The sequence below is a fragment of the Triturus cristatus genome, chromosome 6 (assembly GCF_964204655.1).
Source record: "Triturus cristatus chromosome 6, aTriCri1.1, whole genome shotgun sequence".
Taxonomy (NCBI): Eukaryota; Metazoa; Chordata; class Amphibia; order Caudata; family Salamandridae; genus Triturus; species Triturus cristatus.
In genome coordinates, this window is record NC_140589.1 from 1,230,169,095 (window position 1) to 1,230,194,574 (window position 25,480).

Below are 25,480 nucleotides of genomic sequence, written 5' to 3' on the forward strand. Positions count from 1 at the left end.
AAAACCGCAAATGGACATCAAACCATTGCCTCGACTTAAGAGCACCCTTTGTGAAAAAAGAATGAATAATTATGAAGTGTAGCTGCATCTTCCGTCCGTCTATCCATCCATTCACCCATCCCAGCACCAATCTTAGGCACCTTACTGTCGACCCTCCCATCCTAATCCCTGTCATCCATCCAGCCATCCGTCCAGCCATCAATTCATCCAGCCTTCCATCCATACATACATTCATCTGTCCCTGCACCTATCAGCCCACCCGCCTATCCTAAGTACTGGTCCGTCCAGCCATCCAGCCATCCAGCCATACATACATCTGTGCCTGCACCTATCCTATGTAACAATGCAGCAATGTCTCAACAGGTACAATGTTTCAACTAGTAATCGTTTAGTGGACAAATACATAAAGAAAACAAATCAATTGTAGCGCATTATAGGAACTATTTATACGCTGTTTCGTAACCATTCCCCAAAGTATTAATTTTTGCGCCGTTTTTTCGCTGAAACTTCACTTTATTGCAAGTGTCACCTGCACCGTTCACCTTCTACAGGAGCGCATTTGTGAACACCAATGTTTGGGTTACACTTGCATAAAATGTAATTTAGTGCTGATATATCTACAACTGTTTTAATACAGACCAATTTACTTGTTCCACCTTAATTATTGTGGTCGCCCTTTCTCTCCTTTGAGCTATTATTGGTTGAAACATTGTCGAATTGTTACATATATCTGCCCTGGTCTCAACTGAAAGTAATTTGAGTGGTGGATAGGTTAGTTATTTGGATTCAGAAGCTTAGGGGAGGGATAGAAGAGGGAAAAAGTTTTGCATTTATATAGCGCTTGTTACCCCTGCAAGGGTGCATACATGGGCACTAGAACATCCCAGGGAGAAATACAACTCCCTCCCACGAGGTTAGGAATGTAATTGTGCTTCCATAGAGCTGCAGGCACTCTAAACATGCCTATTTCAAAGTGGAATTCTCTGCTAAAAGTTTCCATTGATTTCAGGCTGAAAATGAAGGATAATTTGTAAAATAAAGTGCCGCAAAAATGCCTCTAAATTTCAATATTTGTGCCGCTAAATTTCAATAATCGTGCCGCTAAATTTGCTAATCCCTGCCGCAATATCCTAGGGGGTCTGTCTTTCCAACTAAAAGAAGCATCAATAAAATGGTGATTGGGAATGGCGGGAAATAGATAATGTAATGTGCATACAAATATGCATTCCCTGTGATAATCTATGCTATACACAACTTGTCTGTTATTTTTTATCGAAGGGGAAGGGTTGATATATGAACTTAAAAAATTGGAGCAAAGACATGGACAAATTGTATTACACAGAGGTAAACAAAACAAAAGCAATGAGCTATTAATAACATTGTAAGGCTGGATGGACTATTAAGAGTGGGACCAAATTTCCTGAGCTTTTGATTGCGAAATGGTGATCCCATTTAACGTCAATAAGGAAATGGGAAGTTCTGGCCTTCAAGTTGGCCCCACGTTTCCATAGGAAGAGAATTGCTAATAACTATGGCACCGTTTAATGAAACTTCCAAAACCTTTCTTTCTATTTTTAAAAGTTCATCCACATCAACTCCTTCCTGGAAAGCTGTGGAGTGATCCATTAGGCAGGGGCCGAGAAAAAGTGGAGGTCCCAAAACGTGTTTCCCCAATGCAATTTTCCGTAGGAAAATTGATCAGCGATACCGCGAAAAACTGCTGTAAAAAATTACACCAGATTAGCCATAAAGCCAGATCTTTGTGCAGAAGGCATGCTTTTCATTATTTGGTGTAAATCTGCTGAGAAGATTTTAGAGAAATTGAGTTTAATATTTATGCATTTATCATGCTGCAGAAGATCTGCAGAGCCAACAGATCTAAAGATAAGAGCTGATTGGCTGCCACCACATCAAAACAGAACTCAGGTCTTAGTCCTCTGTCCTAAATAAAAGTAAAAAGAAAACATAAAGAGGGGCAGGGTAGGGATGTCTTGCACCACTAGGCCAGGTGGTACCCACCCCTGGGCTAAAACATAATTATCTTTGCTCGTAATTGTACCACTCATTCCCTGCCCCATTAAAAATTAAAATAAATATAGGCTTATTCTCGCCTCTTTAACAACTAGTGCCCAGGGGAGGGCCAGGGCCCTAAGGGGGGGGGGGGTCGACAAATTGTCTTTTTTAGGGAAGGGGAGCGTGTGCCCCAAGCCTTTTAAGGCCTTGGGCATCCCATCCCCCTTGGCCAATCTGAGCCTTAGAGAGGGCTCTGGTGCCCTATGCCTTCTACACATTTTTTTTTTATGGGAAGGGATGTGTCGGTCCATCTTCATGAGTGGTAGACCTGCCCCAGGGATCTCATCCCTGGGGCTTGATCAAAGCCGTGTCCTGGGGACCCCAACCTCCACTCGGGACACTGCTATGTTCCCTGCCCGGAGAGTGCATGCAGTGAATGCAAACTTTTTTCCATAACTTTGCAGTCTCAAAGGAATTTTAGGCCTGTTTGCGACCGCAAAAAACGCGTGGCCCATGTACCAACCCTATTTTGCGAGTCGCTAATCAATTAGCGTCTTGCAAAATAGGGCTAGCGGCTCGCTTTTTGGAAGGATCGTTATAAGGCCATCCCTTCCTAATAGCGACTCCAAACTCTATGTAAGAATGTTTTGCGACTGCAATTGCAGTCGCAAAACACTCGCAGTTCACTACCCATCTCAGAATGGTGGTAAAGCACTTGCAAACGGGAAGGGGTCCACAGGGGACCCTTCCCCTTTGGGAATGAATGCGCAATTATTTTTTACGGGCACTCAGTGGTCCCAGGGACCACTGCCTGCCCTTAAAAAATGAAACTGAAAAGTTTCATTTTTATTTTTCAAATGCATCTCGTTTTCCTTTAAGGAAAACGGGCTGCATTTGGAAAAAAAACTGCTTTATTTAAAAGCAGTCCCAGACATGGTGGTCTGCTGAGCCCTGGGAGTGCCCGCCATTCCCAATGGGGTCGCAAATTGCAACAGCCTCATTAATATGCATGAGGCATGCAATTTAGAGCCCCATTGGGAATCGCAAACCGTGTCTCTAACACTGTTGTACATTGATGTTTGCAACTCGCAAATTGTGAATTGCAATTTAATGTAATTTGCGAGTCGCAAACAACAATGGTCGTACATCTGGCCCTTAGTGTTTTGCCCTGTCTTTGGGCTATACTTGGACTGCATTTGGTTGATATTTGTGTTACATTTGGGCTCTTATTTCTCTGGTGGCCATCTTGGGAGACTTATTGGTCATGAAGCTCCCTTATTTCCTCACTAATACAGTATCCTCAGTAGAAACTGCTTTCAGATTTCTACTTAAATTCCATCAAGATGACTTTCAGATGTGCCACACTTTTGGCATAGATTCAGAATGTTAGCACTCTAATTGCTTGTTAGAACACTGTAATAAAGCTGCTGATCACCTGGGAGTTAACTGGCAGTCTGCTGCCGGGTGTTGAAAGTGCATGTTTCAGTCTGCATGTCAGACTGTTTTAATGAAATAGAAGAGAAAGATATTTGAGAACTCACTTAAAATTTTGCCTAATTTTTCTTTCTACAGCACTAACCGTAATTCCTATGACAAAATTAACCCTCTAATTTTATTCCTTTCTAAATTAAATGTTTAAAGTTTTACCAGTTTGATTCAATCAAGATGGCTTCAGGTGTGCCATACTTTTATCATAAGTAAGACGTTTAGCGCTGTAGTTGTTCTTTTGCACACTCTGGGAGACTGTATTGGAACACAAGGGAATACACTGACAGGCTGCTCCTGTTGGAAGTGCATGTTTAACTGAGAATGATAGACTACATTATGTTATGGCTGAGAAAAATAGTGTGAATTCACAGTAAATGTGCTCTCATTTTAGCTGTAGCACCTTCCATAACCTCTATGGGAAAATCATGAGAAAACTCTCTTCTTTCAAACATGTTTCATGAAATCCCAGTTGAAGGCTTTTTGATAGGGTAAAATCACCTTAGAACTCACCACAGTTCCTAAAATTAGTATGGTACCATCAAAAAATGATTTAAAAAAAATCTGTTTTCACCCCTTATACGTTCTTCTCCTTTTTGAGAACTTCAAAGCCTGCCATTCTCTCCAATACATTTCAATGGGATGCTATCATGTATATTGGTCCCAAGAATGCAGCCAGCACTTCCTGGTTGAAGTGCTGATAGCCTATCAGATCTCACTATGAGATCTGTGTTTAGACTCCGCCCAGATACACAAAGGTCTTTTTCCTTAAATATCTCAAAAACTACTTAACAGATTTACACCAAATCACAAAAAGAGCTCTTTCTGGACCAAGAGCTAGCTTTTTTCTTAAACTGGCATAATTCCATTCAGAAGTTCGGGCTGCAGTCTTGTTCTAAATCCCTATGGAAATTAACATGAGAGAGGCAATTTTTTGACCAAATTTCCTGAGCTTTTGATTGCGAAATGGTGATCCCATTTAAAGTCAGTAAGGAAATGGGAAGTTCTGGCCTTCAAGTTGGCCCCACGTTTCCATAGGAAGAGCATTGCTAATAACTATGGCACCGTTTAACGAAACTTCCAAAACCTTTCTTTCCATTTTTAAAAGTTCATCCACATCAACTCCTTCCTGGAAAGCTGTGGAGTGATCCATTAGGCACGGGCCGAGAAAAAGTGGAGGTCCCAAAACGTGTTTCCCCAATGCAATTTTCCGTAGGAAAATTGATCAAAGTTCGGAGGCCATGCCCTCTTTCTCCACCACTCTGCAAACGCACCTCCTGGATCACTGCTGGTTGAGGGATGAAGTCCTCTTGGATGCTGTGGGTTTTTGCGGGCCCAGAAGCCCTGCTCTTACCCCCAGTAAGTCAGACACAGCAGGAATCCTGAGAGTTGGTCGGAGGCCCTACCCCCTTTCTTCACAACTCTGCAAACGCAACTACTAGTTAAAAAAACCCATAGAAATTCACTTAAAATACCAAAGGTTACAGGGATGTTATACTTAGGAAATAGAATTTGAATAACTCTAGAAATTCACTGAAAAAAACCAAAGGTTACAGGGTCATTATAGTTAGGAAAAATAATTTAAAAAAATGTAGAAATTCATGTAAAAAGCCAAAGGTTACAGGGACGTTATAGTTCGGTTCAGATTTCACTCGTACAAAACCAGTGAAATTCATCAGTTATAGTTACCTGAGCTACCTATACCCTACACTCCCGCAAAGCACTGCTTATGATCTCACATATTACATCACTTATGACACGATCAGTTGCATCACTGATGACATTATCCACAGATGCACCCACTCACACCCCTATACAACCTCTTGTACTCCCACACAACCACTCACATACCCATTCACAGACCCATACCAGTGCTCACACATCCACTCACTTCTCCATAGAGGCTCCCACACACCCACTCACTCACTCATTAAGCACGCAACATTCACTCACCCATACAGCCACTTATTCAACCAGTCACTTACCTGTACAGCCACTCACATAGCCACACACTCACCCATACAGCTAGTCACACACACACTTATTTACCTACACAGTCACTCACACACCCATACATCCTCTCAACACAGCCACTTACCCATACAAGCACTCACACACTCATTGACCCACCCACACAACCACTTACATACCCATTCACACATCCATACAAGCACTCGCACATCCCTCACTCACCCATACAACCATTCACACTGACACTTAGTCTCCAATACAGCCACTCTCCCACAAACTCACTTAACCAAACGCCCACTCAAACAGCTACTCACTCACCCATACAGCCACTTACACACAGTCACTCACTCACAGTCACTCACTCAAACAGCCAATCAGATACCGCTCACTTACCCATACAGTCACTGTAACAAAACGTTCCCAAAAAGTGCTCTTTATTGTCTAGTTTGTTCATGGACAGTTTCAGGGTGATCCATCAAGCGGAGGCCGAGAAAAAAAACGAAGATCCCAAAATGCAAACTCCCCATGCATTTTCCATAGACTACTTTAGACTACACACTCCAAAGACTGTTGAACGGAATTACACTATGTTGTAGCCTCTGGGATCTTCTTTACAACACACTAGTCTTGGCAGGAAGCTACATCTTGGTTCACAGATTGTGTCTGGGCTGATTTTGTTAAAAAACAGGAGGGGGTGCTCAGCCCCCGAGCCTTTGAAGGCCTCAGGGAACCCATCCCCAGACAAGATTTATTTTTTTCTAAGTGGATGTCCATGCAGCCCCTTCCCTGAACCAACTTAGGTCACGGGGTCCCCCATTCCCCGGGCCCAAAATGTTAAAAGAAAAATGAGAAAGGGGGGGGTCTCATTGCCCCCCCCCATCGAGCCTTAAAAAAGGCCCTGGGGCCCCATCCCCCAGGATATCAATATGTCCCTAAGGGATTGGGTCCACGGGACCTAGTAAGTCTCGGCTGGGTGGCTGCTTGCTCCCTCCCCTTAGATTTTGGCCCTGGGAATGGGGTCTCCAGGTCCCAAGAAGGCTTGGTCACCTCCTCTGCTTAATTGTATTCGGCCGTGAGGATAGGGTCTCCAGGGCCTCCTAAGGCTAGATTAGGGCCCATGCAGCCTCCTCCCCTCTTTATTGGAACTGGCCCCAGGGGATTGGGTCCTCGGGGAAAATTAAGGCTCAGGGAGGTGGGCTTCATGCCCCTCCCCAAATTATATATGTTATGGCCCCATGGGCAATGGGGTACCCAGAGCCCAAAGGCCAACCCTACGCGGCGCACACCAAAGGCTGTGCTCTGTGTTGCTTTGGCTGCTTGCTGGCAATTCGACCACAGGGCCTAGCAGCAGGCCAACCCTGTGGCTAACCCCCGCTGAGCACGGCTAAAAGCATGCGCAGCGTGGGGTTGGCTGCCTGCAGGGAGTTGGATGCAGGTCCTGGCTGCAAGCCAGGCCCTTCGGCCAACCTCACGCCACGCATGACCAAAGGCTATTGGGTTAGCTGCCTCCGAATGGCTTGGTGCTTACTTTCAGACCTTTAATGCCACACTCGTTTATAGAGTAATGTGTACAAAAAAACTTGGATGATGTAATCGGTGATGTCATTTGAGATGTCATCAATGATGACATTAACTATAACTCGTGCCTTTTCCATGCACTGCTTATACCGTTTTATATTATCTACCTTATACCATCTAAAATTATAGTATTTACAATAACAGTTATGACATTGCAAATCAAATCTTTTGTGAGAAGACACTGCTTGGTAGAGTGGTGAGGTAAGTTGAGTGGCGAAGAGTGTAGTTGCGTACAGTAAAATAGAGTATAGTGGAGTGGCGTAGAGTGGAGTGGGGTACAGTGGAGTAGATTAGCGTTCAGTGGAATGTGTAGAGTAGTGTGGTAGAGTGTAATAGTATACAGTGTAGTAGTGTAGAGTGCAGTAGTGTAGAGTGGAGCAGCGGAGAGTGGAGGTGCAATGTATTGGCATACAATACAATGTAATAGAGCAGAGTGGTGTAGAATGAAATAGCGTATAGTAGAGTGACGTAGAGCAGAATTGCATATAGTGAAGTGGTGTACAGTGAAGTGGTGAGAGTGGAGTAGCATACAGTGAAATAGCATTCAGTGCAGTGGCATATAGTAGAGTGGAGTGGAGTAGAGTGGAGTGGTGTACAGTGGAATAGTATGTACTAAAGAGGCATAAAGTGAAGTGGCAGCGAGTGGAGTGCCATAAAGGGAAATAGCATAGAGTGGAGTTTTGTACAGTGGAGTTGCATACACAGGAATAGTGTAGAGTGGATTGCTGTACAAGATAGTGATGTAGAGTGAAGTGGTGTAGATAATTGTCGTACAGTTGAGCAACATACAGTGGAATATAGCATACAGTGGAGTGGTGTACAATGCAGTGGCGTACAGTGGAATAGCGTGGAGTGGCGTACAGTGGAGTGTAGTAGGGTGAAGTGAGGTACAATGTAGTGGCATACAGTGGAATAGCGCAGAGTAGAGTAGCGTACATTGGAGTGGCGTACAGAGGACTAGCGTACCCTGGAGTAGGGTACAGTGGAGTGGCATGGTGTGGAATAACATACAGTTTGGTAGTGTACAATGGAGTAGTGTTCAGTAGAGTGGCATTGAAGTGAAGTACGGTTTAATGGCATACAGTACAGTAGCTTACAGTGGAGTGGCATAGCATATACTGGAGTGGTGCGGAGTGGAATAGTGTATAGTGGTGTAGCATACAGTGCAATGTTGTAGGGTGGAATAATGTTGAGTGTTACTGGAATACAGTGTAGTGACGTGGAGTGGAGTGGCATAGTGGAGTAGCGTAGAGTGGAACATTGTACAGTGCAATTATATGTAATAGCATGGAGTGTATTAGGGACGAGTGGATAGACGTAGAGAGGAGTGGCATAGAGTGAAGGGGTGTTGAATTAAGCGATGTATAGTATAACAGCATACAGTGGATTGTCATAGAGTGGATTAGCATAGAGTGGAATAGAGTGGAGGGGCCTACATTGGAGAGGCGTACAGTAGAGTATCATCAAATGGGGTGGCATGGAGTATCATGGCATACAGTGTAGTGGCTCGGAGTGGCGTAGTGTGGAGTGGAGTACAGTGGATTAATGTAGAGTGGAGTGGCAGACGGTGGATAGGACTAGAATGGAGTGACATGAAGTGTGGTAATTGAAACAGACGTAGTGTGAAAGTGTGTGAATTGAAGGAGATAGAATGTGGCAGGAAAATACATTATTAGGTGTAAATAGTAATTTTAGTAGTATTTGTCAATGGTGTACGAATTATTAAAGATTTACATTTTCCAATACTTACTTATATATTTTGCCACAGTATACTGCATTAAGTTCTTAGAATACAGCCGTAGATGCGCATGATAAGGCAGTATGTGATTGACTAATGGCTGTGTTTTACCAAAGGCAAAAGGCAGCCATGTCATTTTCAGCACAGTTGGACCGTATCCTGTGTTTCTGTTTCCTACCTATTACCACTTTTTTTTAAAGTGTTAATAGGTAGAGAAATCTATATATAATTTTCTATATATTTTTAGAGCAGTTTATGTAGAACTGCCGTAATTTGTAGGTATTACTATAGTACTCCATAGACATTTTTTTGAAGATTTAAATATATTAAAAATAAAAAATAGAGTGTAGTACACTATATTTGTAAAATATAGGATAGTACAGTATATTTTTTTATTTTTTAACATTTAATTTTTTTTAATGTATTTTAGACATAAAGGCAGTCATTAGCATATCACATAATGCCTTTTCATCGCTATGTACTGCGGTACTTCCGCGAAATTTCTTCAAAATACTGCGACTATACATAGCACTAAGTTTAAATGTCTTCTAACTTAAAAAATACTTACTGTACTTACTTTTAGTACCAAAAGGATCCTGTGTGCATCATAATGTCTAATACTGCCAAGTTTCGTGTAAATCCGTTCTGCTGTTTTCGTACTATGCGTTTTGCGACCTGCCTTTTATCTCAACCCCCCCACCCCCGCCTTGACCAATCACTGCATAACTTTCCATCCTCCGCCAATGTAGAAAAAGCAGTTAGGTGAAAATGTCATTTAATACATACCATTTTAAACATACAAAACTACTGAAATTCCTCAGTAATAGTTATCCCAAATAACTATAACTCATGTCCTAAAGTGTTATCAATGATGTCATAGAACATGTCATCAGTGATTTAATATGCGAGATAATTAGCAGTGCATGGCGAGATTTGAGTTACAGGCACCATAACTTGTGAATTTCAGTGGTTTTGTTTGTTTGAAATGGTATGCTTTTACTGACATTTTCACTTAACTGTAACTTCCCTTTAACCTTAGTTTTTTCAGTTAATATCTATTCACACACACGTGTATGTATATATATGTGTGTGTGTGTGTGTGTGTATATATATGTTCACAGAAAAAAACATAGGTTTCAGGGGTGTTATAGTTAGCTGCCCATTTTACTCATACAAAACCATAGAAATTCCTCCGTTATAGTTAGTTCTGCTAACTATAACTCACGCGCCCGCAATGCACTGCTGATGATGTCACATATTGCATAATTCATGACATGGTCAGTGACATCACTGATGACATCACTGATGACATCTCAAATGACATCACTGATGACATCACTGATGACATCATCCACTGAATGTGGTTTAGTTTGAAATTTAAATATGTATTATATATATATATATATATATATATACCAATCTGTATTGAAGATTGAGTGGATATATAACTGTCTGGATGGAGGATTTAGTAGCTGTCTGACTGTCTGTTTAAGTGAGTAATTAAAAGTGTCTCACTTAATACATGGATTAGTAACTAAACTATGTGAATGTGTGCAGCACTGTCTCTGTTGTTGTACAATATGCTGCATCAGTTGGTCACTAACTATATGAGTGTGTATATTAGTTATTGATTAGTTGGGTGAGTATTTGTATGGGACACTGAGTTTGTGTGTGGTTGGATGTGGTGTGTGTAACTCTATGCATAAATGTGTGAATGGTTGATTGACTAGGTGTATGGCCTTGAGAGTGCATGTGGAAACCGTTGTTTGGGTGACTGAGTGTATTTATTTGTGTGTTGGTGAGCGAATATATGTTTTAGTTGTACATCTTCAACAAAGTAAAAAAATAAAAGGCATTGTATGTGAGTTGGTGTATATAAATAAGTATGTGTAAGAGTCAGTGATTGTGAGAGTAACTATATGAATGAGTGTGTAATTGTAATGGTGCTTTTTTAACATATTAACGATGAGTTACTATGTGTTTGAATAAATGAGGTGTTGTTGGATAATTGTGTAAGTGAGTAAATTATAGTGCCATACATTTTTTTCATGAGTGAGTAGGATGGCTGCATAACCGACTAAGATGACTGCTGATGTGTCAATGTCTATATATGAATATAAGTGCATTTGATAGTGTTCTATTCATTAATGACTGCATATATAGATGATTCTGTTGTTGAATGGGTAGTTGTGTGTGTAGACTTAGAATCAGTGAGTGGGTATGTAGTAACTGATATTGGTGTGTCAATGGTTTCAAATATGGTACTCTGTATTTTACAGTGAGTGATGAAAGGTGTACTAGTGTATGATGAGGTGTATAAGATTGTCAAGTTAATTATGTCATCAGTGATGTCATCAGTGATGTCACTGACCATGTCATGAATGATGCAATATGTGACATCATCAGCAGTGCATTGCGGGCGCGTGAGTTATAGTTAGCAGAACTAACTATAACGGAGGAATTTCTATGGTTTTGAGTGAAATGGGCAGCTAACTAGAACACCCCTAAAACCTATGTTTTTTTCTGTGAATTTCTAAGGTTTTTTAAATGCTAATTTCTAGCTATAACGTCTCTGAAACCTATGTTTTTTTCGGTGAATTTCAAAGGTTTTTTAAATGCTAACTTTTAAGTGTGATAGTAGTTATATCTATTTTTTTGTACTGATTTTCTGCAGTTTTTTAACTGTTTATTTATAAATATTTCATTCATTAAATAACATTTTATATTTTTCTGAAAATTGCAAAAAAAGTGTTTTTTAATTAAAACTGAAATATTGATTAATTTTCTTGTTTTCATTATTTATTTTAATATATTTAGATCAATTTTTTTCGGAGTCCCACACTCAAAGTGTACACATCACGGTGGGTGCGCGCATTCTAGCCGCCATTTTAGAAAAGTAATGAAGGATCCGCGTATGGTGTGCGACGGCTGCGTGTTTTTCAGTTACATCGTATACATTTAATATCACGTGATATGCGCGATTGGTATGCGACCAGTCTGCGACTCCTGCTCCCGCGCATTTGCGTCACATGCGCATTACGGTACGAGATGTTGGTGCGGTTGCGGGTCCCGCGTGACATCATATACGTGCTGGGGCGCGCTGGGTGCGCACTCCCGCAAAAAAAAATTATGTTCCAAAAAAATATGTATGTGTCTTTAATATACATATTAAGGCAAGAGATTATGTAAGATATTCATCAAAATAATATATTTGTACTTATAATAAACTTATATTATTTTTAAATATATTTTCGCAAAGTCGGGTGCGTGCATCGTGAGTGCAGAAAACCAGGTCAGCAGAGCTGCTGTAGAGCCAGAGAACCAAGTCAGCAGAGCTGCTCTAGAGCCTAAGAACTAGGTCAGCAGAGCTGCTCTAGAGGCAGAGAACCAGGTCAGCAGAGCTGCTGTAGAGCCAGAGAAACCAGGTCAGCAGAGATACTCTAGAGCCAGAGAACCAAATCAGCAGAGCTGCTTTAGAGTCATAGAACCAGGTCAGCAGAGCTGCTTTAGAGCCAGAGAACCAGGTCAGTAGAGCTGCTCTAGAGCCTAAGAACCAGGTCAACAGAGCTGCTCTAGAGCCAGAGAACCAGGTCTGCAGAGCTGCTGCAGAGCCAGAGAAGCCAGGTTAGTAGAGCTGCTTTAGAGGGAGAGAACCAGGTCAGCAGAGCTTCTCTAGAGCCAGAGAACCAGACCAGCAGAGCTGCTTTAGAGCCAGAGAACCAGGTTAGCAGAGCTGCTTTAGAGCCAGAGAACCAGGTCAGCAGAGCTACTCTAGAGCCAGAGAACCAAATCAGCAGAGCTGCTTTAGAGCCATAGAACCAGGTCAGCTGAGCTGCTTTAGAGCCAGAGAACCAGGTCAGTAGAGCTGCTCTAGAGCCTAAGAACCAGGTCAACAGAGCTGCTCTAGAGCCAGAGAAACCAGGTCTGCAGAGCTGCTGCAGAGCCAGAGAAACCAGGTCAGTAGAGCTGCTTTAGAGGGAGAGAACCAGGTCAGCAGAGCTGCTCTAGAGCCAGAGAACCATGTCAGCAGAACTGCTTCAGAGCCATAGAACTGGGTCAGTGGAGCTGCTTTAGAGCCAGAGAACCAGATCAGCAGAGCTGTTGTAGAGCCAGAGAACTAGATCAGCAGAGCTGCTCTGTAGCATAAGAACTAGGTCAGCAGAGCTGCTGTAGAGCCAGAGAACCAGGCCAGCAGACCTGCTGTAGAGCCAGAGAAACCAGGTCAGCAGAGCTGCTTTAGAGAGAGAGAACCAGGTCAGCAGAGCTGCTTTAGAGCCAGAGAACCAGGTCAGCAGAGCTGCTCTAGCTGACACTGACTGACTGACACTGACTGACTGACACTGATTGACTGACACTGACTGACACTGATTGATTGACACTGACTGACTGACTGACACTGACTGACACTGACTGACTACTCTCTACTACTCTCTACTACTCTACTACTGACTCTCTACTACTCTCTCTACTACTCACTCTCTACTACTATACTACTCACTCTACTACTCACTCTACTACTCACTCTCTACTACTCACTCTCTACTACTCACTCTCTACTACTCACTCTCTACTACTCACTCTCTACTACTCACTCGCTACTACTCACTCTCTACTACTCACTCTCTACTACTCACGCTCTACTACTCTCTACTACTCACTGTCTACTACTACTCTCTCTATTACTCATACTCACTCTCTACTACTCTCTACTACTCTCTATTCACTCTCTACTACTCACTCTACTACTTTCTACTACTCTCTACCACTCACTCTCTACTACTCTACTACTCACTCGCTACTACTCTCTACTACTCACTCGCTACTACTCTCTACTACGCACTCTCTACTACACTCTCTACTACTCTCTAAAACTACTCTCTAGTACTACCTCTCTACTACTCGCTCTCTACTACTCACTCTCCACTACTCACTCTCTACTACTCGCTCTCTACTACTCTCTACTACTCACATTCTACTACTCACTCTCTACTACTCTCTGCTACTCACTCTCTACTACTCACTCTCTACTACTCTACTAATCTCTACTACTCACTCTACTACTCACTCTACTAATCTCTACTACTCACTCTACTACTCTCTCCTACTCTTTCTCTACTACTCTCTCTCTACTACTCTCTCTCTACTACTCACTCTCTACTACTCTCTACTACTCACTCTGTACTACTCACTCTCTACTACTCACTCTATACTACTCACTCTATACTACTCTCTACTACTCACTCTCTACTACTCACTCTCTACTACTCTATACTACTCACTCTCTACTACTCTACTACTCTCTCTACTTCTCTCTCTACTACTCTCTCTCTACTACTCACTCTCTACTACTCTCTACTACTCTCTACTACTCACTCTACTACACACTCTCTAGTACTTGCTCTCTGCTACTCGCTCTCTACTACTCTCTAGTACTCACTCTACTACTCACTCTCTACTACTCACTCTCTACTACTCCACTAATCGCTACTACTCACTCTCTACTACTCACTCTCTACTACTCACTCTCTACTACTTTCTCTCTACTACTCACTCTCTACTACTCACTCTCTACTACTCTCTACTACTCACTCTCTACTACTCTCTCTACTACTCACTCTACTACTCACTCTCTACTACTCTATCTCTACTACTCTCTACTACTCACTCTGCTACTCACTCTCTACTACTCTCTCTCTGCTACTCCCTCTCTACTACTCTCTACTACTCACTCTCTACTACTCTCTACTACTCACTCTCTACTACTCTCTACTACTCACTCTCTAATACTCACTCTCTACTACTCACTCTCTACTACTCACTCTACTACTCTCTACTACTCACTATCTGATACTTTCTCTACTACTCTCTACTACTCACTCTCTACTCTCTATTACTCGCTCTCTACTCTCTACCTCTCTACCTCTACACCTCCACCTATACACCTCTACCTCTCTGTACATGCACACATATGCACATATATATATGCATATATACGCATATGCATTTATATATATGTATGTGTATATTACCTACTGGCGGTCGCCAGTTGGTAGTTATAGTTAGGACCTATTTTCCATAGGAAATCCGCAACATTTTATTCCCAATAACTTTGGCGCCGATTGACGAATCTTTGCGAAATTTACAAAACTTTTGGCCAGCTCCGCTCTGCACCTATCCTGAAAGTCTCGGGATGATTCGTATAGCGGGGGCCGAGAAAAAAGGGGGGTCCCAAAACGTGTTTTCCCCATGCAATTTCCCATAGGACCTTTAGCCCCAGCTACAGCCCGAGCTGCTGAATGGAATTACACCAAATTTGACAGAAAGGTAGTCCTCAGCTCAGACTCGTGCCTTTTGCTTAAATGGTGTAAATCCGTTCGGTAGTTCCTGAAAAAATCAAAAGTAAAATCACATATATATCTGGGCGGAGCCTAACCACACATCTCATCGTGAGATGTGATTGGCTGTCAGCACTTCATCCAAGAAGTGTTGGCAACCATCTTGAGACCAATATACAATATGCATTTATATATATGTATGTGTATATATATATATACATATATAAACATATAAATATAATCTGCATATCTATATAAATATAAATGCATGCAAACATATACATATATGCATACATATGCATGGTACGTACATGAAAGTTTGAAAAACTCTAATACAAGCAAAGCTAAAAAGCCACCTAATTACAAACAGAATTGCTTTAACTTAAACGAGGGCGAGACCTATTGCATTTTCAATGCTTGTTTACTTTGATTCCATCAAGAAGGCATTCAGATGTGTCACACATTTTCCATAAATTCTGAATGGTAGCACTCTAGTTGCTCATTAGATCACTGTAGTAAAGCTACTGCTCACCAGGGAAGTCTGCTGCTGGTATTCAAAGTGCATGTTTCAGTCTGCATGTCAGAATTTTTTATTGAAATAGAAGAGGATTTGAGAAGTCAAAATGTGCCCTAATTTTCTTTCTGCAACACTAATCATAATTTCTATGGCAAAATGAACCCCCTCATTTTGTGCCTTTGCAAATTTAATGTTTTAAGTGTTACCACTTTATTCCAATCAAGATGGCTTCAGGTGTGCCATACTTTTGCCATAAGTAAGACTGTTAGCGCTCTAGTTGTTCTTTAGAACACTCTGGGACATTCTGTCATTGGGCTATACTTGGGCAACATCTGGCTGATATTTGTGCTACATTTGGGCTCTTTTGTCTCGGGTGGCCATCTTGGGAGACTTATTTGTTATGAAGTTTCCTAATTTCCTCATTTACTACAATCTCCTCAGTAGGAAATACTTTCAGTTTTTTACTTTGATTCCATCAAGAAGGTATTCAGATATGTCACACATTTGCCATGAATTCGGAATGTTAGCACTCTAGTTGCTTATTAGATCACTGTAGTAAAGCTACTGCTCACCAGGGAAGTCTGCTGCTGGTATTGAAAGTGCATGTTTCAGTCTGCATGTCAGAATTTTTTATTGAAATAGAAGAGGATTTGAGAAGTCACTCAAAATGTGCCCTAATTTTTCTTTTTTCAGCACTAATCATAATTTCTATGGCAAAATTAACCCCCTCATTGTGTTCCTTTTAAATTAAACTACTCACTCACTACTACTCTCTACTACTCACTCTCTACTACTTTCTACTACTCTCTTCTACTCTCTACTACTACTCTCTACTACTCACTCTCTACTACTCTCTACTACTCACTCTACTACTCACTCTACTACTCTCTACCACTCGCTCTCTACTACTCGCTCTCTACTACTCCCTCTCTACTACTCCCTCTCTACTACTCCCTCTCTACTACTCCCTCTCTACTACTCACTCTACTACTCTCTATTACTCACTCTCTGCTACTCACTACTGCTCTCTACTACTCACTCTCCAGTACTCACTCTCTACTACTCACTACTCTACTACTCACTCTCTACTACTCACTCTCTACTATTCACTCTACTACTCACTCTCTACTATTCACTCACTACAACTCACTCTCTACTACTCACTCTCTACTGCTCTCTACTACTCACTCTCCAGTACTCACTCTCTACTACTCTCTACTACTCACTACTCTACTACTCACTCTCTACTACTCACTCTCAACTACTCACTCTACTATTCACTCTACTACTCACTCTCTACTATTCACTCACTACAACTCACTCTCTACTACTCACTCTCTACTGCTCTCTCTCCAGTACTCACTCTCTACTACTCACTCTCTACTACTCACTCTCTACTATTCACTCTCTAAAACTCACTCTCTACTACTCACTCTCTACTACTCACTCTCTACTGCTCTCTACTACTCACTCTCCAGTATTCACTCTCTACTACTCTCTACTACTCACTCTCTACTACTCACTACTCTGCTACTCTCTAATACTCACTCTCTACTACTCACTCTCTACTAATCACTCTCTACTAATCACTCTCTACTAATCACTCTCTACTACTCTTTACTACTCACTCTCTACTTCTCACTCTCTACTACTCGCTCTCTACTACTCTCTACTACTCACTCCATTACTCACTCTCTACTACTCTCTCTCTACTACTCTCTACTATGCACTCTACTACTCACTCTCTACTACTCTACTACTCTCGACTACTCTCTCTACTACTCACTCTCTACTACTCTCTTTACTACTCACTCTACTGCTCTCTACTACTCACTTTCTACTACACACTCTCTACTACTTGCTCTCTACTACTCTCTACTACTCACTCTACTACTCACTCTCCTACTCTCTACTACTCACTCTCTACTACTCCACTACTCTCTACTACTCACTCTCTACTACCCTCTACTACACTCTCTACTACTCTCTCTCTACTACTCTCTCTACTACTCTCTACTACTCACTCTCTACTACTCACTCTCTACTACTCGCTCTCTACTGTTCGCTCTCCACTACTCGCTCTCTACTACTCGCTCTCTACTACTCTGTACTACTCACTCTCTACTACTCTGTACTACTCACTCTCTACTACTCTACTACTCTGTACTACTCTCTCTACTACTCACTCTCTACTACTCTCTACTACACACTCTTTACTACTTGCTCTTTACTACTCGCTCTCTACTACTCTCTGCTACTCACTCTCCTTCTGTCAACTACTCACTCTCTACTACTCCACTACTCTCTACTATTCACTCTCTACTACTCACTCCCTACTACTCTACTACTCCCTACTGCTCTCTCTACTACTCACTTTCTACTACTCTACTACTCACTCTCTACTGCTCTCTACTACGTAGTACTATTCACTCTACTACTCTCTCTACTACTCTCTACTACTCACTCTCTACTACTCACTCTACTACTCACTCTCTATTACTCTCTCTCTGCTACTCACTCTCTACTACTCACTCTCTACTACTCTCTCTCTACTACTCACTTTCTACTACTCACTCTCTATTACTCACTCTCTGCTCTCTATTACTCATCCTCTACTCTCTACCTCTCTCTCTACTACTCTCTACCTCTACACCTCTACACCTCTACCTCTCTCTACCCGCACACATATGAACATATATATGCATATGCATTTATATATATATGTATGTGTATATATATACATACATATATAAGCATATATATAATCTGCATATCTATATAAATACAAATATAAATGCATGCATACATATATGCATACATATGCATGTTATGTACGTGAAAGTTTGAAAAACACTAATAAAAGGAAAGCTAAAAGCCACCTAATTACAAACAGAATTGCTTTAACTTAAACGAGGGCGAGACCTATTGCATTTTTAATGCTTGTTTACTTTGATTCCATCAAGAAGGCATTCAGATGTGTCACACATTTTCCATAAATTCTGAATGTTAGCACTCTAGTTGCTCATTAGATCACTCTAGTAAAGCTACTGCTCACCAGGGAAGTCTGCTGCTGGTATTCAAAGTGCATGTTTCAGTCTGCATGTCAGAATTTTTTTATGAAATAGAAGAGGATTTGAGAATGTCTTGGCCAATCGGCTCAGGAGGGTGGTAAAACATCTGGTCTCCCCGTGGCAGCATGGTTTCATTCCCCACAAAGGAACTACGGATCATACCTGTAGGGTCATATCACTATTTGACATCATGGCGGCGACGGGGGGCCGGATGTCTATGATCCTCCTTGACGCCGAGAAGGCCTTTGATTGAGTCTCATGGAAATACATGTGGGCGATAATGGATCTTAACAACTTTGGGGCCTGCTTTGTTAGATTTATACAAGCAATGTATCAAGATCCAGTCGCTAAAGTTCAGACGATGGGCTTAGAATCTAGATCATTTAACATCTTAAGGGGCACAAGGCAGGGGTGTCCCTGTTCCCCGATATTATTTGCCCTCTATATAAATCCGCTGATTATGAAATTATTGGCAAGTACTGCGATAACACCGATTAAGACAGGCACGTATGAAACTAAGATACTTGCTTACGCCGATGACGTGGCGGTCGTAACACCAAACCCCACCGAGGCAATTGGAGAAATTGAGAATATAACTCAGTCCTTCAGGGTCATGTCCGGATATTCTTTGAACCGCGAAAAAACTGTCGTTATCTGTACAAATAATATTCTATTTAATGATCCCAGAAAGGCAACCAACGCTGTTTATTTAGGCGTCTCTATATCCCCGCAGATCGAAAATATTAATAAACTTAATTATGACCCCCTGCTTGAAAACCTAAAAAAGGACCTTTTGAGGGTGAATAGTTTATATCTCTCAATCATTGGTAGGGTCAACTTTGTTAAAATGAACATTTTTCCGAGGATACTGTACTTTTTTCGCGCAATCCCTATAATTGTTGAGGATAAGATGATTATAGCCCTAGAATCACAAATATCTAAATTTATCTGGGGATACGGTAAAATTAGGAGATCCTCAAAATTCCTCTCCCTACCGCAGGAGAGAGGGGGCTTGGGGCTTCCGAATATAACTCTATATTTTTGGGCCTGTCTCCTCCAAGGGATGTTTCCATTATTTAACACAAACCCAATAAGTAATAACATAGCTGGGACTGGGATCCCCTCAATATATGAGCTAGCTGTAGGGGAGAAAGCAAAAGGCCTTTTGTTGAGACAGATAGAACCATCATACTACAAGAAGGTTAAGTTTAAAATTATTGACAGCGCTTGGAAGGTATGGAAGAAAGTTTCCAAACATTTGGATATCTCAAAAATCAATAAATATACACCATTATGGCACTCCTTCCTGCTCTCTAGGCAAGTCAATGACAATATCGCTAAGAGGTGGGAGAGCCTCGGACTGGTATCAGTGGGGGATTTTCTAGACGCTGAGCCCGGTGTGAGGTTCTCCAATCTCCAAATAAAATTCAACATTCCGACCTCTGACCTCTTTAAGTATATTCAAATAAATACCATTCTTTCCTCAAAAATCTCAAACATTTCAATGTTGAATATTTCTATTCTTGATCATATCGGGGGGGAAGAAAATTTCTAGTATAAGCATACTCTACGAGCTGTTGCTGGAACAACAACATGATGATTTGGAGAGAACAGAATCACTCTGGGCATCTAAGTTGAACAATCTAAATGTTGACATTGATAAGGTCCTCTCCCTTACTGCTAAGGTTTTTTTAACATCAACCCTCAAGGCCCAACTTTATAAGACTATATACAACTTATATTTTACACCGGCAAATTTGCACACATGGGGGAAAAGAATAGACGATAAATATCCCAGGTGTGGTACAGGCCCGGCCCATTTAATACATATGCTCGCTGAATGTAGCAAATTAACTACCCTCAAATTAAAAGTATCAGACTTCTGGGAAGAGGTATTTGGGCATAAAGTTCATATGTCCCCACCCCTTTTTCTGTTAGGCTACGATAATACCCTAGGGCATAGTAAAAAAGAAGAAATATGCTTGTTTTGGGGTATGGCTGTATATAGGTTAATATTGGCTACACGATGGAAGGATATCAATTCTCCTAACTTTCAAGTTTGGTTAACCTGTTTCTTGGGGATATCCAATCAAGAAACGGCAATCTATTCAGCCAAGGGTAAAAAGGCTAGACAGCGTGGTATTCAAATTTGGTTGCCTATTACCTCCTGGAAAGATAGGTTTTAGTTTCTGTCTCTGTATAGTACTTGTAATAGGTCGTACTCCTGTGAATAAATGTAATTTAATGTAATTGAAATATGTATGTGTGAGATATCCCTGCCGCAGAATGTATAGCTTCTACATGTCTTAGCATTTTACTGTTCCATTATTTATCTCTTAATGGATTTAGGTATGCAGCTATATTACTGAAATATTGTTTTAATTGTCTTCCATATTTTTGTACGCATTGAAGTTGCCTAATACGTTTTTAAAAAAAAAAAGAAAAATCTATTGAGGCTTGTGTGAGGTGCATTATATTTGAGGTCGCATATGGTATTGGAAATGGAGCATATTGCCAGCCCCTCTTTACTGTACCATGGCTGATTAGCACTTGTAAAGACAGACAGTTAATCCTGGTGACTATTGGTCAGGCCATGTATCTTCATATAATTAAATCTTCCATAACCAGCTCAGGCAAGGGCATATAGTTGGGTCTGATTCACCGCAAGATCAACGAGATCAAGCAAGGCATGGGCAGGTTGTTAAGCAATATCTACTGTGAGGTAGGTGTGCTAGTGATGAGCTAGGTAATGTGTTGTGTCCGGGATAAAGCACTTTTATTGGTCCATGCTCAGTTTCACTAGGGCAAGGTTCTTAAGCGCTGCAGTAGCGGCACAAGAGCAGCTGTGGGAATCACATTTGATCTGCAGATAGATTTTGCGTATAAAATGTGAGACACATACCAAGACAGTGTGTATCCAGCAGGATCTTGTTGAGTAGCTTCCATTATGCAGATTCATTTTGTAATCTTTATCTGCAGGAGGGCAGCCTCCCAGTTCTGAGTCTATACCAATGTTGCAGAAGTCGAATGAATGCATACCTGTCTTATACGTAGTGGGGTGTCTCTGGTTTGTTAGCAAGCATTGAGTATTATATTTGCTAGTTCTTTAGGCTAATTTCTTGGCCTTTACATAATGGCAAATGTAGTTAATCAGTGCGTAGTACTAAATGGTATTGACTTGGTTCACAATAGAGAAGTTTTTGGAGTGCATTAGGACATTCCTGTGGCAATCTCAGATTTACTCTACCCACCCTGCACTGAATCTACACCTTGCACTAAGGCCAATCCAGAGAATAAATCCTGGATATTCTCAAGATGTATGATGAAATGTTCATGAAATCCTTTTTCTAACCAGATTTTTTATTATGCTTTTATATTGGAAGGATTAAAAGGGAAAAGTAAAGTAGAGGGGGTTAGCTATGGGACATGTTACAGAATGTAATGGTTGTTTCTCTATTGTTACGGATGTATATACATTTCTAGACAATTGCTGTAGAAAACCACAGTAGGACAGGAATCCAGAATTAACAATACAAATGCGATTTAGTGTACAAATTTTCCAGACATCACGTGTTCTGAGAGTCAGTGTGGTTGGCCTGTTTCATCAGAAGATTAAACCTAATCCCTTACAATTGGAAACGTCTTGTTTGATTTCACTGAGATCACTCTTGGCAGAGATTTGAAAGGGAACCCAAGCTTAGTTATTATTCATACGGTTGTCTTAAACCAAGTCTGTGAAATGTTTCATTGCACTTTGATGCAACAACTTGTATTTCACAGTTGTAGTGAGGGAGGATCTGGTGATTTCCACATCTGGGCTACTGTTAGGCTGTCTTGAATAGCATAATTGTCACTATACAACTCAGTTAAGACAGAAAAGTGAGCTCCCCTTCATCACCTGCACATACAAAGACAACGACTATGGAATCTAGTGGGCTATCTGAGCCTACTGTTTCAGTTACCACAGCATCGAGACCGCCCTACTAGCCGCCACAGACGATATCTGCACCATCCTGGACCAAGACCACACCGCAGCCCTCATCCCCCATGACCGGTCTGCGGCTTCGACACCGTCTCTCACCGCACACTGATCACTAGACTTCACAACGCTGGCATACAAGGAACTGCCCTGGACTGGATCCGATCTTTCCTCACCGGAAGGAGCCAAAGGATCAGACTACCGCCCTTCCTCTCCGCCCCCACGTACATCACCTGCGGAGTCCCACAGGGGTCATCTCTGAGCCCTACCCTCTTCAACATCTACATGGCCCCCCTCGCAGCCATCGTCCGACAACACGGCCTCAACATCGTATCCTATGCCGACGACACCCATCTCATACTCTCCCTCACCAGAGACCCCACCACCGCAAAACTCAACTTCCAGGGAGGAATATAAGACGTCGCAGTCTGGATGACCAACACCTGTCTAAAACTCTACGCCGAGAAGATAGAGGTTCTCGTCCTTGGTACCACCCCTTCAGCATGGGATAACACCTAGTGGCTCTCCGCCCTCTGAAGCCCCCTCAGACCACTCCAAGAACCTCGGCTTCGTACTCGACTCATCATTCACCATGAACAGACAGGTCAACGCCGTCACCTCCAGCTGTTTCAACACCCTCTGCATCCTCCGCAAGACCTTCAAATGGATCCTCCCTGAGGCAAGGAAGACAGTCACCACGCTCTCATCACCAGCAGACTGGACTACAGAAAGGCCCTCTAGGCCGCCATCAACAAATCCCTACTCCACAAACTCCAAGCAATACAGAACACCGCGGCCAGACTCGTCCTCGGCATCCCCCGGCCCGAACACATCAGCCATCACCTACGGAAACTCCTTTGGCTCCTCGTGGAGAAGGGAGTCACCTTCAAAATCCTCACAGACGCCTACAAATAAATGCCTACACAACAACGGACCCAAATACCTCAACGACAGGATAAACTTCCACGTCCCCAAAAGAAACCTCCGACCTTCCAACCTCACACTGGCTGAAACCCTGCGCATCCTCAGAGCCAGGGCAGGCGGAAGATCGTTCTCCCACATTGCAGCCAAGACCTGGAACAAGCTACCGGCAGACATCGGACACACCCCCTCCTTGAACACCTTCAGGAAGATCCTCAAGATCTGGCTGAACGGATCATCTATTCAGCTTGGCTAAAAGCCAGGTTTATACGTTATAGGGTAAGTGTAGAAATATATGTACTAAAGCCTTTAGTTCGGGAAACAATATGCCGGTAATTCAATGCAGTAGTGGTCATTTTTAAGAGCCCTCAGATGTCTTCAGTATTTCTTTGGTAGACATAAAACATAGGAGCAGGATGTTAGACTATTCTTGTTCTAGTAGGAGCTGTTTAAGTATTCCTTTGGCACATGAGCATCTCAAAGGTGATTCAGGCAGTTGCAAAGTCAGGCATTTTTGTGAATTGGACAGCATGGGCCACAAAGCTATAGACTTATGTAAATTTTGTTTACATGAGCAAATGGCCTTTTTCATGTGTGCAGATCTACTTTTACAGTTCACAAAAGGGGATTTTTACAATCGTAAAAAGGTTTACTCCCAAAAATAATTTTGTGCGAGTTAATCTACTTCCCACGGTGTGAGACAGGAATGCATGAAGGTTTCTGCCCCGCCACAAAAATTTCTCAACTCATGCTCTCCCTAAAAATAGTCCGATATCTACTTGTGAAAAGGGCAGGAGTAAATATCTTTCTATGGTGGGAATGAACATGGAATATACGAAAAACTGGTGGATTTCTTAAAAAAAAAAAAAAAAAAATATGCTTTTGCACTCTGTGAAGGCATTTCTACTTGTGCAGGACTAGACTACATACAATTACACTGTGGAAAACCTTTGAATGGTTGAGTGTATTGGAAACCTTTCTGAATTATTGACAAGTGTATCTTTGCACCTATTAGAGGTAGCAAGTCTGGTTTATGAAATTATTTCTGAATCAGTCCAGTGCAGGAATTTTTTTGGGAACGAATGACACCTTGACATATGTAAACATATTGCTGGGGTGTTTTGTTTCTCCTGAAAGCGTATTTTTGTTTTAACCCTTGGCTGACATCGCTAGCATCTCTGACTACATACGCACAATTGTGAAGTCCTGTAACATCTATGACTTTTTTCACTCCTATTCACTCCATTTGAATGAAGTTTATTGTGATTTTGTTTCACATAGGTTTAAGTGGTAGTAACACTGTAATATTTGCATTTTTCTTTTGCAGAAACATTCAGCAGGCTGAATGTGGATGTTCATGAATGTGCCCTGTGGCTGCTCCTGAAGAAGACTCAATCTAACGATAAGACGGTTCGCTTGCAGGCCATTCAGGACTTGGCTAAAAATCATCACTGGCATGGTAATGTTCCAGCTTATTGTAGTGGCACTCTTTTTTATTAATCTCTTAACACTTGTTATAGTTTTGTAATGGTGGCTTGTGAAGAAATATGGGCCATCCATTTCTTAGTGCTGCACATGGTCAATCCCTTTTTTTCATTTTCTGTCCTGCGTTTCACATACAACTTCATAAAATGTACAGCTGAGAGTGGCGTTTTCTTTTAGATTCGCAGTGTAAAACCTTATTTTTGTTGTCAATTTGTCCTTATACCTTTTGCCCTTGCATGTTGCTGCATCAAATAACTCTCTAGAAGATGGTGGTTGCTATAAATTACCTGCCATGATGATTGGCCAGTTAACTGGACTATTCAATTACCGGTGTCGTGGGAAGGTCTTATAAAGAAGAATACTTAGCTGGGCCAATCCTTAGTGCCA

The 25,480-nt window shown here is 41.7% G+C and overlaps 1 protein-coding gene across 4 annotated transcripts in view; it reads left to right on the top strand.

Moving 5' to 3' along the window:
- The window catches only part of SERAC1 (serine active site containing 1), a 401,166-nt gene that overhangs the window by 213,434 nt on the left and 162,252 nt on the right, over positions 1-25,480 (top strand). For all 4 annotated transcript variants that reach the window (XM_085612157.1, XM_085612159.1, XM_085612160.1 and 1 more), the window contains exon 6: positions 24,936-25,067. In XM_085612157.1, the coding sequence (XP_085468283.1) occupies positions 24,936-25,067 (132 nt within the window). The remainder of the gene's footprint in view (positions 1-24,935; positions 25,068-25,480) is intronic.